This window comes from Theropithecus gelada, chromosome 6, assembly GCF_003255815.1.
Source record: "Theropithecus gelada isolate Dixy chromosome 6, Tgel_1.0, whole genome shotgun sequence".
NCBI lineage: Eukaryota > Metazoa > Chordata > Mammalia > Primates > Cercopithecidae > Theropithecus > Theropithecus gelada.
This window is the reverse complement of record NC_037673.1, coordinates 168,545,251-168,559,588: the sequence shown is the minus strand read 5'-3', so window position 1 is coordinate 168,559,588 and position 14,338 is coordinate 168,545,251. Positions and strand designations below refer to the sequence as shown.

The 14,338-nt window shown below is 46.4% G+C and overlaps 1 protein-coding gene across 1 annotated transcript in view; it reads left to right on the top strand.

Moving 5' to 3' along the window:
- Window positions 1-14,338, top strand: part of SH3PXD2B (SH3 and PX domains 2B) — a 118,687-nt gene that overhangs the window by 71,421 nt on the left and 32,928 nt on the right. The window contains exon 6 of the mRNA XM_025388645.1: window positions 6,924-6,949. Coding sequence (XP_025244430.1) covers window positions 6,924-6,949 — 26 coding nt within the window. The remainder of the gene's footprint in view (window positions 1-6,923; window positions 6,950-14,338) is intronic.

Below are 14,338 nucleotides of genomic sequence, written 5' to 3'. Positions count from 1 at the left end.
GACTTGTGAGGAGAAAGCATCAAAGTGTTCTAACAAGAGAAGTCAGGCCATTTATATTTATATACACACACAGCGACCTCCAAAATGGAGTTCACAGACCTCCAAGTGCACCACTCAGGACTGATGGTTTGCTAGCATGCGGTTGAGTAGACCTAAGTCTCTGCAATAAATATATTCCAATATGCACTGTTTCCTGTGATGAGCACAGAGTGAGTAAATACAGCTTCTCATAGTGAGTGCACAGAAGCGCATGGTTTTGGAGTCAAGGGAGACATTCTGTAAGAGGCAACAGTAAACCTTTGAATCAGATGTCACAAGGGAATGCTTTACCAACACGGAAGCCAAGACACGGTTTCACAAATTTAAAAATAATCATAAAGATACAGAATAATATAAATCTGATAATTTGGGGTGTTTAGCTCATGCTGGCTAATGTTTTTGTTCTTAGTGTCTTTGGCGTTGGTGTCTGGTAACCATTTCCCAGTTTGTATCGCCATCATGAAATATGGGGAAATATTCTCAAAGCACCTTTGTCTACAGTCCTCCCGAGCTTGCAGGATTGAACTGCCTTTCAGGCTCATAGCCTCTGGCTTCAATTATAATTTCTACACAAGGTAAATCAAAGGATACAGAGCTTATTGTGTTCCCTTTCCACTTCATTTTCTCACAAAACTGCCCGATAAAAACTGTCATTCCCTCACGCCTGTAATCCCAGCACTTTGGGAGACTGAGGTGGGAGGATTGCTTGAGCTCAGGAGTTCGAGACCAGCCTGAGCAACATAGTGAGACCCTGTCTCTACTAAAAATAAAAAAAAAATTAGCCAGGCATGGTGGTACATGCCTGTAGTCCCAGATACTCAGGAAACTGAGATGGGAGAATTGCTCGGGCCAAGGAGGTTGAGGTTGCAGTGAGCAGTGATCGTTACTACTGCACTCCAGCCTGGGCGACAGAGGGAGACTGTCTCTCTTATAGATGAGGAAGCTGAGGTTCAGAATAATAAAAGGGACTTTAACAAAATAGTATTGAAAGAGAGGCACGGTTTGGAAGAGGTGAAGGTGAATTTTCCCCAGATCAGCCTGAGTCTGAACCTAAGCTCAGTCCCACACAAGAGGCTTACTTGATAGAAAAGAGCCTGAGTTTGCAATCTAGTACACCCAGGTTCGAATCCCGCCTCTGCCACTCCTGGGCTGTGTGGCTGTGGGCCTCCTTCACTTTGCTTCTGGGCTTCCACTTGCTCTATTGTGAAATGGGAGTAGCTGTACTTTTTAGGGTAATGGTGAGGACTGAGTGACTGCCACAGGGAAAAATTCTAAGACCTTGCTAGCTGCTCAGGAAGTGGTGGCTCTTGCTAGTTCCCCTCTTGGAATGCCCAGACATTGCTGTCTTTATTCCAGCGCTGTCTCTTAAGAGTTCATCAAGATGCTCAGCCTGATATACCATCAGCAGGGAAACTTGCCTGGCCTGACTATTGTCTTAGTCTGTTCCACCTGCTCTGACAAAAATACCACAGACTGGGTGGCTTAACAACAAAAATGTATTTCTCACTTTCTGGAGGCTAGAAATCCAAGATCAAGGTGCCAGCTATTTCAGTGCCTGGTGAAGGCCACTTCCTGGTTTGCAGATGTGTCCCCACATGGAGGGGAGAGAGAGAGAGAGAGCTCTCATGTCTCTTCTTTATTTTTTCTTTTGATTTTTTGTAGAGACAGGGTCTGGCTATGTTGCCCAGGTGGGTCTGAAACTCCTGGGCTCAAGCGATCCTCTTACCTTCATGTTTCTTCTCATAAAGGTGCTAATCCCATCCTGGGGGCTCCACCTTTATAACCTAATTACCCCCAAAGGTTCCATCTCCAAGCACCATCATACTGGGGGTCAGGGTTTCAACTTATGAATTCAGTTTATAGGAGCCACTTTCAAGCCGGGTGAGCTTTGGCAGGTTTTTCCGCCCCTTGCTTCCGTCTCCTCTTATGTAAGATGGGGTGATGACACCTCCCTTACAGCATTGCTTGGGGAATCAAATGAGAGGCTGTAGAGAAAATCGCTCGGGACGTGCTCTGCAGACCTTATTGCCCAAGGGCAGAGGAAGGAGCAGGCAGCAGCCATGAGGGTAGTACTGACATTGGTGTGCGTTCCTTGGGCCCCTGGATTCAACGATCGCCAGATTTTCTTCTACTTTATCTCAGTGTCCTAGAGACTTTAACTTTGGGGAGTATCATGGACCACTTAGAGATTCCAGCTTTAACTTTGGAGAGCATCATGGACCACTTAGAGATTCCAGCTTTAACTTTGGGGAGCATCAAGGACCACTTAGAGATTCCAGCGAAAGCTTTCTTCCCTCTTCCTGGAGGAGCACCTGCAGTTTCAGGAGGTCCTCACTGCTGCAGAATCCTGTACATGGACCTGAGGTGAAGCAGCCCCGCCCTGGCGGCCCTTCCCAATGTTAGTGCTGGGATTCCTTTGGCCTCTCCCTGGCGAGGGTGGTTGCAGTGGCCCCAGCCTCTGAGCAAGCATCAGACCAACTTAGACACACAGAGGGGAGAGGGCCAGGCCAGGGGCAGCTGCTGTGCTTGGGAGGAGTCTGGTCATCTTCATTCAAGGAGAGACACTTGGGGACACGGGGTGTAAGCCAGCCCTTGAGAGGAGGTGGGAAGTCCCGGAGGCTGCATGGTGGCTTTGTGGCACTCTCTGGCTTCCTCTCTTTGGTGGCAGAGGCAGCCCCACTAGCTTGCTGTCTTGGGCTTGTAGAAATAGTGCAGGACAGGAGTTCTCAGTGCCCTTGCATCCAGCCAAGGGCACTGGCATTGTTCATTCATTCATCAGCCAGATACGGAGGGCCTGCTGACTCCCACGGTGGTGGGAAAAGCTGCGTGAACATGTGGGTGCACAGGCACCCGTGCATCCACAAATAGAACAGCCACTAAAAATACAAAACACAGCCTAGACTGTACCAAAGAAAGCACCAAGTAACAGCTGAGATAAGCTAGCAAGCATCATGCTGGAGTGTATGTATGTAGTTCTGAGAGCCTTCCTGGAAAGAAAGGGAAGGTTCAAATCTCTTTGTCCCTTCCCAGCTGTGTGACCTCGGACAAATGACTTGCCTTCTCTGAGCTTATTTCCTCATCAGTGAAGCGGGCGTCACTACCCTGGCTCACAGCTCGGTTGTGAGGACTGAACAAGATCCTACCCATAGAGGATGGTGTCTGGCACAGGGCAGGTGCTTACCTTGTGATGCCTTCCTTTCTTTAAGCCAGGATTTGAAAAGGAAGGAAGGCGGCGAGGTTGCCAAGGGCCCAAGGAATGGTTCTGGGGCCACAGCAGGCAGTCTCAGCTGGGCCCTGGTTGTTGGTTTAGGGATAGTGAACTTGAGGGTTATACCCAGTGGGGTTGGTCTGTTGGTCAGGATCCTTAAGGTCAACCCATGTTAGGGCTTGAGATGGACTTTGGGGGTCTTTCCCAGCCAACTGGTGCTATTGGAGGAGGGTTTTGGCTGCCATGAGTAGGAAAACTTGGGAACACCCCAAGCATGTCACACCAAGAAGATGACCCACCTGCTTGAGCAAACGCATGCTGTGGCTGCCTGAACCCAAGAGCCCCCTGCCGTCCCCACTCCCGTGCTCTGGCTGGGACAGTGGAAGCAGGGGTGCATGGCTCAGTAGGAGCCCGGGACTTAAACCCAGACCACAGCTCAGGTCGCAGGCCTGGATGGCAGCTCTGGCAGCTGGTGCTTTCTGTAGAAGCAGCCTGGTGGAACCTTCGTTACTGCGTCTTGATGCAGCAGCTAAGAGGGGAACTTCGGTCACTAGACGGTCCAGGTGGTGGTCAGGAGAGTGGGCTCCAGCCAGACTTCTGCCTTCGTCCCAGGCCTGGTACCTCACCTTTCTGGGCCTCAGTATCTTCGTCTGCACAATGGAGTAACCCTCAAAGGGATGCATGAGGACACAGTGAGTCAGTCCCAGTGTAGCTTTCTGACCAGGACCCAGTGAGTGCCAGTGAGGGTGGGCCAGGACATTCCACTCTGACCCTCACCCTTCTCTGCATGGGCACTGTGAAGTCAACCTCGGTGATGTTATCCCTGGAGGGAGGACATCACCACCGGCCCAGCCCAACCTGGCCAGACTCTGCTGCGCCTCCCAGACGTACAGGAGGCCTGTAGTCCCTGGCTCCTGGGCTTGGCTTAGCTCCCTCCCTGCTCTCTCCCAGGTTGCTCTGAAGCATTATTACATGGTGGTTAAAAACCCAGAATGGAATAGACATTTCTCGAAAGAAAATGCACAAATAGCCAATAAGCATATGAGAAGATACTTGCATCATTATCCATCAGGAAATGCAAATCCAAGCTACAGTGACATATCATTAGATCTAATTCACACCCGCTAGAATGGCTGTAATCAGGAAGATAGATAGATCAGGCACGGTGGCTCATACCTGTAATCCCAGCACTTTGGGAGGCCGAAGCGGGCAGATCATCTGAGGTCAGGAGTTCAAGACCAGCCTGGCCAACATAGCAAAACCCCGTCTCTACTAAAAATACAAAAATTAGCGTGGTGGCGGGTGCCTGTAATCCCAGCTACATGGGAGGCTGAGGCAGGAGAATCGTTTGAACCTGGGAGGCAGAGATTGCAGTGAGCCGAGATCATGCCACTGCACTCCAGCCTGGGTGACAGAGCGAGGCTCCACCTCAAAAAAAAAAAAAAAAGAAGATATATAATAAATATTGTCAAGGATATGAAGAAGTTGGAACCTTCATACGTTGCTGGTGGGATATAAAATGATGCAGTTGCTGTGGACATCTGCGTGGCACTTCCTCAAAAAGTTAAACCTGGAGTTACCATATGACCTAGCAATTCCTCTCTTAGGTATATAACCAAGAGAAATAAAAATACATGTCCATACAAAAACTTGTACACAGATGTTCACAGAAACATTTTTCAAAATAGCCAAAGAGTGGAAACAACCCAAATGTCCAGCGACTCAGTAATGGGTAAACAAATTGTGGTTTATCCACACAATGGAATATTACTTAGCAACAAAAAGGAATGAAGTACTGATACATGCCACAACACGGATGAACCTCAAAGACCCTATGCCGAATGAAAGAAGCCGGACACAAAAGGCCACGCGTTATATGATTCCGTTTATATGAAACATCCAGAGTAGGCGAATCGTTAGAGACAGCAAGCAGATTTCTGGTTGCCAAGGGCTGGAGGACGGGGAATGGGAAGTGACTAATAACGGGTATAGGGCTTCTTTTTGGAGTGATGAAAGTGATTTGGAATTAGTGGTGATGGTTGGATAACCTTGTGAATACACTAAAAACCAGTAAATTGTGTATCTTTAAAGGATGAGTTTTTGTTTGTTTGTTTTGTTTTGTTTTTGACACAGAGTCTCACTCTGTCTCCCAGGCTGGAGTGCAGTGGCACGATCTCGGCTCACTGCAGCCTCCACCTCCCAGGTTCAAGCAATTCTCCTGCCTCAGCCTCCTGAGTAGCTGGGATTACAGGTGCCCGCCACCACACCTGGCTCATTTTTGTATTTTTAAATAGAGACGGGGTTTCACCATGTTGGCCAGGCTGGTCTCCAATTCCTGACCTCAGGTGATCCGCCCACCCCAGGCCTCCCAAAGTGCTGGGATTACAGGTGTGAGCCACCGCTTCTGGCCTAAAGGATGAGTTTTATGGTTTGTCAATTATATCTCAGTTTTTTTAAAGTTAGTTAGATCTGGGTTCAAATTCTAGCTGTACGACCTTGAGCAAATTACTTAGCCTCTCTGTTTCTCATCTGTAAGATGGGAATAAGAATAATACTTATTCCCTATGATCATTGTGCGTGTTGAATGAGTGAACTACAAGTGCCTAGCAGGGTGCTGGCACTGGGTCTAGTACCATTTAACAATACTAGCTAATGCTACTATTGCCACAATGTCCATCCCAACCCAACCACTTCAAACTTTATTAGTCTTGAGATAACTTACTTTAAAGTGCTTTGTAAGCCCTAATTTGTAATGCTGCATTTGTGATACAGTTGCTTTCCCCACCCCCCGGCCCCCAGCCCCCCAAGATGGAGTCTTGCTCTGTCACCCAGGCTAGAGTGCAGTGGCACGAGCTTGGCTCACTGCACCTCCACCTCCCAGGTTCAATTGATTCTCCTGTCTCAGCTTCCCGAGTAGCTGGGACCACAGGCGTGTGTCACCAAGCCCAGCTAATTTTTGTATTTTTAGTAGAAACAGGGTCTCACCATGCTGACCAGGCTGGTCTTGAACTCCTGACCTCAGATGATCCACCCACCTCAGCCTCCCAAAATGCTGAGATTACAGGCATGAAGCACCATGTCTGGCTGATACAGTTGCATTTATAAACTCTGACATGGTCAACGAATGTAAGGGAGTCCCTATTCATTATTCCCTGTGAATTCTAGCCCCATAGTAGTGTCTCCCCTGTCACCACTGGGAAGGTGCACTGTGTTCACTGCTATCCAAACTTCTGCCCAGTTTTAATGTGTTCCTTGTACACTTACTGCCAAGCACTTTCTGTCCCATGTCTATGGCTTAGGGGACCCCAAGAAATGGGGCAGGGACCTCTGCTGTGCCTGATGAGGTAGGCATCAGCCTCAGTGCAGTGTGAGGACCTAACTCCTATTTTCAAACTGTGCAACCCCCTTCAGCTCCTCCCCAGGGCTTCCAGTCTACAAATAAATGGCGACGCTGGTCCCCAGGGCACCAGAGCACTTATCAGGCAAAGGGGGAAAATTCAGAGAAATTCTTTCTCTTTGAAGAAGTCAGGGTCCCTCTAGTTGGCCTGGATTTTATTCATTCACTGATGATGTTGTGGGGGATGGAGAATCGCAGTTTCCTAGCAGAATAACTCATGTCAATACATGACAAGTACTGACTCATTACTCTTTCCCACCCCCTTTCTTTCCTGTACAGGGAGCACATTGGGAAAAAGAAATCCGGTAAGAATATTTTCTATTTTCTTCTGTTCTCTTCAGTTTTCGGCAAACCCCAGCTGAGCACCTACTGTGCGCCAGGCCCTGGGTTCCATGCTGAGGATCCAGTGATGTGGGGTGCTTGAATTGGTAGATGGATGGATGGATGGATGGATGCTTGATTGATTGGTTGATACCCCATCCCATTTCCCAGAAATTGTATTTGAGGTTGTTTCATCCAATATACCAAAAAACTGCCAAGTGGTTGAGACTTGGAGCCTTCCCCAGAGAATGCCTTCGTGGAGAAGGGGAGGCAGACTTCTTCCTAGCCATGCTATCGGGAGTTAAATGCCTTTGTTCCACTTTATACAGAGCAACGTGGTAGCTGAGAGCTAAGAACATTCTTCTCAGGTGTGATAAGGGGTCGGAAAGGAGGGACCCTGGGTCTTGATGAAGGATCAGGAGCTTTCCATAGAGTGAAGGGCATCCCAGGCTGAGGGGATGGCCAGGCACAGGCTGGGAGGCAGGAATATGCAGTAGATTTGGGCCGTATCCATTTGACATCCTCAGCACCAGGCCCCAGCCCTTTTTGGGCAATGACAGAGGCAGTGTCAAGCGATTCCAATCCCTATTGCCATTCTCCCCGAAGTACATTATATCCCCTCCTAATAATCTTTCCATTTCCTGGATGACACAACTCTTCTGTCAGAAGCAATTATGGAGAAAGAGGAGGTGGAAACTAGGGTATGCACAGAGGAATGATTGAGCACTCCCCTGGGGTTTATACGTTTATGTAAACAGTGGCCCAACTTTTTCTTCCTGCCACCCGAGATCATCCTCCACATCTGCAAAGGCCCGGCCCAGACCTCACCTGGAGCAGTGTGGACTTCAGAACTTCCAGAATCCAGGACTCTTTAGTTTCCTAGGATGGCAGGAGGTTTGAAGGGGTTGATGAGGATCAGAGGTACAAGCAGAGATCCTAGAAGTGAAAAAGGATGCCCCCTCTCATGGGCCTCAGTTTCCTCATCTGTAAAATGGGGTTGATCATAGCAATCTGCCTTGTGGGATTATTATAGGATTTATAATCATATTTGTGAGGCACCTAGAACAGTGCCTGGCACATTGTCAGTAATGTATGTTTGATGCTGTTTTTATTACGACTACTACTGTTACTTAGAGTACATGGGTGTCCCTGACCAGCAGTAGTGAGTGTATCAGTTCATTCTCACAGTGCTATAAAGAAATACCTGTGACTGGATGATTTATAAAGAAAAGAGGTTTAATTGGCTCATGGTTCTGCAGGCTTTACAGGAAGTACGGTGGCTTCTGCCCAGCTTCTGGGGAGGCCTCCGGGAGCTTTCCATCATGGCGGAAGGCAAAGGCGGAGCAAGCAGTTCTTACATGGCAGGAGCAGGACCGAGAGAGAGGGGCGGTGCTACACACTTTTAAACAACCAGATCTCCTGAGAACTCTATCTCAAGACAGCACCAAAGGGATGGTGTTGAACCATTTATGAAGGACCCACCCCCATGATCCAATCACCTCCCACCAGCCCCCACTTCCAACATTGGGGATTGCAATTCGACATGAGATTTGGGTGGGGACACAGATCCAAACCATATCAAGTAGAAATTCCAAATTCACAAGCTCCAGTACCTTTGCTGCCCCTGGGTACAGCCCTGTGGTCAACTTTACAGGCCCCGCAGTCATTCTCTCTGCCTCAAGGAATGGCGTCGGGAATTAACTTCAGCATTTTCCCAACCGGTTCAATTATAGCTCCTCTTTCTAGTTTAATAGGTACTGGCCAGAGCCATGGCATCCTGCTAAAGCTGCAAATAGTTCCAGAGCCCCAAGGATAATTATATGTTTCTTAGAAAAGAGCAGAGAGAAGAGGAGCTGCCACTCTTGGGCTGGCAGAGTTTCTGGTTTCGAGTGTGCAGAGACTTTCCCTAGAAGGATTGAGTGTGGGAGGGTAGAGAAGAGAGGAAAGAGACAGCTCTGGTTTGTGACAAACACAAATGTCCAGTCGGAACGGGCTTGATGAGGGGATTTGTCTGGAAAAGGGAGAAAAAGCTCTAATTTGTGGTGACTGCTGTTACATCATTCACCTGAAATGATGGGGACGGATTTATTTATAGTTCAACTGGTTGGAAAATAGCATCTTTCTTCATTCAAACTAAGAACCCAAGCTGGGATTAGCCTTCTATCTTATGTGACCTTTGAACACTACCTTTATTTTAGAATCAGCCTTTTGGATTGAATTTTAAAGGGATCTAACATTGACAGACTAACTCCTGAGATTTCTCCACCAAAACTCTGCATTGGAGAAGGCTTATCTGCCTCTGGCATTTCCCAGTCATGACTGACTGGCTGGCTCCTATAGACTTTGGCTAATGTGGTCTCAAATTCTGCTCATCCTGCAGAAAATGAATCTTCTCACTAAAAGTCAAGAGATCATCTGATTATTTGAGGAGCATATTTCTTCCTGATTTTTCTAACCTTTACTTAAAAGCATTCTTTGTTTACTGACTCTTTCATCAAGATCGACAGTATAGCGAATTTTTGGAAGGAAAATCCCACTTTGCCCTTCATCTTAAAAATTCAAGACATGTCATCATGAAGAAAAAAATATGCCCAAACAGAAAACTTCTGTGGTAGATTAGGCACTGTACATCTTGAGAATATTTTATAACACTTAAAAATAAAAATCACCCTTCCAATGTCAGACTTTCCTCTTTCTCATCCCCTCTTCTCTCATATTTCCTGCTGGACCACAAAAGTGATAATCCTTGCCTAGGAATCCTTTGATTTCACACTTGGCAACTCCTGGAATTTAGCTTTAGTTGCCTGCCTCAACATTTAGACATTGCAATTATTATGGCATTATAGAGCTTGGCTGCAATATCACCCTCCACCAGTAGGTGTCTTCACTTAACAACTAAACGGCCTGAAGCCTCATTTGAGACTCCTGGTAGATCAAATGAATGAACTTTTTTTCATCAGTTTCAATAAGTTGAGTGCTCTGAGTGAAATGAAGCAACTTACTCTGAAAGAATTGGTGCTGAAAAAGCAACTCCATGCATTCTCTGAACCACTTCATGGCAGAGAACTACAGTCTAAGTTACTGCCATGGAAAAACGTCAAGGAGATTGTAGTCTTGGACCTGGCCCCAGAGCAAGTCTTGGAGGAAGTGCCAGCCCTGAGCCCTGTGCCAGTCCTTGGTGTGCTCCAGCCAACCCAGAGTCCCAGCCCAGAGCTCTCTGCCCTCCTCGTTTCCTGGCTCTCTGTCTTGCTTATAGCAAATCTCATGATTCCTTGGTTCTGTCATTCTGTCACTGCTCATCGTTTTGCCAAATCCCATTGGCAGACTAGTTAGGAGAGTTAGTGCAGAAATGCCCAGCACATTCATCAGAGTCCTGAAAATTGTATGTGATGCAACTGTGCCACCATCAGGTGTTAAAACTGGGTGGCAAAAGTTGAGCTTTTTGGACAGAGTAACCTGACTTAACTGGATCTTCACTTAACTGAAGCCCTCTTTCTACTTATAAGCAAGAAAGAGTCATCTTTAATTAATAAGTTTATAAACTTATAAGGATGCCTGGAGCCTTGCATAGAGGAGGAAAGGTTTCTAGAAGTCTTCATTTATCCTTTGTTCATTCACCCCACAAATGTCTGTTGTACACCTGTGCTGGATGCTGAATGAACAAGACAGGTACAGTTATTCATTCAATATTTATTTAATGTATAATTAATTTATAATTTATTTAAGCACCTACTAGGTGCTTAATAAATATTAAATGAGTAACTTTATCTGTACCTGGTAGTGCTCTAGGTCCCAAGGTGGAAACCATTCTCACGGTCAGGTAGAAAAGACACCTGTATAAACAAAGTGAAATGTGAAGGAAGGTATTTGAATGCTCCCTGAGGTAGGAAGTCATTAAAGCTGAGGGGGGCGGGGTTTGGGGTTTTTTTGTTTGTTTGTTTGTTTTTTGAGACGAAGTCTTTCTCTGTTGCCCAAGCTGGAGTGTAGTGGCGCAATCTCAGCTCCCTGCAACCTCTACCTCCCAGGTTCAAGCAATTCTCCTGCCTCAGCCTCCTGAGTACGTGGGATTACAGGCACACACCACCATGCCGGGCTAATTTTTGCATTTTTAGTAGAGATGGAATTTCACTATGTTGGCCAGGCTGCTCTCAAACTCCTGACCTCCTGATCCGCCTGCCTTGGCCTCCCAGAGTGCTGGGATTACAGGCACCTGGCAGAGCTGAGTTTTAAACTGTTCCTTCCTTCATTCAGACACTTACTGAGCCCTAGTAAGAAGCCATCCATGTTCTAGGCCAGGGACTGACAAACTTTCTCCAAAGGGTCAGATGGTGAATATGTTAGCCTTTATAGGCCACATACAGTCTCTGTCACTACTACTACTACCAATAATAACAGTAATTCTTTCTCATTTTCTCCTTCCTCTTCTCCTTCTTCTTTACAGCTCTTAAAAAATATAAAAACATTCAGCCAGGCATGGTGGCTCATACCTGTAATCCCAGCAGTTTGGGAGGCTGAGGCGGGCAGATCAGCTGAGGCCAGGAGTTTAAGACAAGCCTGGCCAACATGGCGAAACCCTGTCTCTACTAAAAATATAAAAATTAGCCAGGCATGGTGGTGCATGCCTGTAATCCCAGCTACTCAGGAGGCTGAGGCAGAATTGCCTGAACCCAGGAGGCGGAGGTTGCAGTGAACCGAGATTGCGCCATTGTACTCCAGCCTGGGCAACAAGAGCAAAACTCCACCTCAAAAAATATATATATATAAAAAATATATTTTTAATATATATAAAATATATATATTATATAATATATTATCTATAAAATACATTTTATATATATAATCTATATATATACGCATTCTTAGCTCCCCTTGCACCAAAACACATGACAGGCCTACAAGCCTTTAGGCAGTGTGAACACAGCAGTGAACAAGAGACTGTCCCTGCCCTTGTGGCACTTCTAGAGTAGAAAAGTAAACAAGGAGACGAGCAAATATACAGAACCTATGACAGTTTTTGAAAGCACTATGGAAGAAATAAAACTGAATGAGGCAGTGCAAGGCAGGCAGGGAAGGTCTCATTGATAAGATGCCACTTGAGCAGGAACCTGAAGGAAAGGACAGCAAAGGCTATGCAGGTATCTGGAGAAGACTGTCCCCAACAGCAAATGCAAAAATCTCTGTAGTAGAAACAGGCTTTGCATGAGAAGGACTGGCAAGAATGCTACTGGTCAGAGACTAGCGACCAAAGATACAAGTGAATTAGGTTTGACTACAAGCAACAGAAAATCCAAAATAATTGTGACTTAAACAGCTGAACTTTTTTCTTCTTAGTTCAAATCCCAGAGATAGTCCAGGAGTGATAGAGTGTTCAATGGTAGCAGGGACCCAGGCCCCCATCTTGCTGCTCTGCCATACAACACCAGCATTCCCATGGCTGCTTATGACCCAAGATGGCTGCTGCAGCACCAGCCATCACACTGACATTTCAGCCAGCAGTAATGAGGAAAGGGTGACACAGAATCAGTTACCCCCTGTAAGGATTCTTACCAAGCACGTGCACACAATTCCACACTTATATCCCATTGTCTGGGGCTTAGTTACATGACCACTCCCGACTATAAAGGAGTCTTATTCCAAGTGGCCCCGTGCCCTGCCAAAACTCAGGAATTCTATTACTATAGAAGAAATAGAGGATAGGGAATAAGTAACCATCTGTGCCACACTGGGGAGAGTGAAGGAGATGAGGTCTAATAAGGTTTCAAAAGGCCGGGCGCAGTGGCTCACAACTGTAATCCCAGCACTTTGGGAGGCTGAGGCAGGTGGGTTGGTTGAGCCCTGGAGTTCAAGACCAGTCTGGACAACATGGCGAAACCCCAACTCTATTTGAAAAAAAAAAAAAAACTGATCAGAGGCGGATTAGACAGGGCCCTGTAGGCCACTGAGGGTTTTCACAAGTGAAGTGAGGACCATCACAGGGACTTGACCTTTGAGAAACATGTTCTGACACGTCTTTTAAAAGGATCACTCTAGCTGCTATATTGAAAACAGATGGCAGCCGGGCGCGGTGGCTCAAGCCTGTAATCCCAGCACTTTGGGAGGCCAAGGCAGGCCGATCACTTGAGGTCAAGAGTTCAAGACCCGCCTGGCCAACATGGGTGAGACCCCATCTCTACTAAAAATACGAAAATTAGCTGTGTGTGGTGGTGCATGCCTGTAGTCCCAGTTACTCGGGAGGCGAGGGAATCGCCTGAGCCCTGGGGGCAGAGGTTGCAGTGAGCTGAGGTCGTGCCACTGCACTCCAGCCTGGGCAATAGAGCAAGGTTCTATCTCAAAAAATAAAATAAAATAAAATAAATGGCTGGGCATGGTGGCTCACACCTGTAATCCCAGCACTTTGGGAGGCCACAGCAGGCAGATCACCAGGTCAGGAGATCAAGACCATCCTTGCTAACATGGTGAAACCCCGTCTCTACTAAAATACAAAAAATTAGCCAGGTGTGGTGGCGGGCGCCTGTAGTCCCAGCTACTCAGGAGGGTGAGGCAGGAGAATCTATCGCACCTGGGAGGCAGAGGTTGCAGTGAGCCGAGATTGCACCACTGCACTCCAGCCTAGTGACATAGCAAGACTTCATCTCAAAAAATAAAGAGAACACATCTTCATTTTTCAAATGAGGAAATGAGGTACAAAAGTTGTACAAAATTATACTGCTTGTAAGTGATAAAGCCTATATTTGAAATGCGAGGAGCCTGACTCCAGAGTCCACGTTCTTAATCAAAATGTTACACGTTTTGACACCAAAACATTTGCTTTGGTATTTAATACTAATCACTGTTTTCCCTGTCCACTACTCTGTGTTTAGCCTATAGTAATTCATTGCCTGCATTATCTTTTTAACCATATTGTTTTGTTCCAAGTTATGACCTTCTACATGGCTCCAGGGTTCTAAATATAATTCCCTTTATATATTTTCCTGCATTAGTAAAGAAAGTGTATTTTCTCCATTATAACAAATTCATATAAATTAATCTGAAGGTTAAATATTTTTTAAATTAATATTTTACACCTTTCTGAATATTAAATGATAACTACGTTAAAAAAAATAATAATAAAATAAAGAGAACAAACAAATAAATTGCAGGATCAAGGCTGGTGCCAGGGACCAGTTACGAGGCTAAGAATAGGTGGTTCCCATTGAAATAAGGAGGAGAGGTTGAGACATCCCAGGCAGAGAAAATAGCCTCTGCAAAGGCACCTTTATGCTTTGCAGGTGCACTAGGGATGAAGTGGCCAAAAGACAAGACCAGAAGGCGAGCCGAGCCCATGGCAGGTGCTGAGCAGGGAGGGAGTGGCATGACCAGAGTAGCATTTTTGA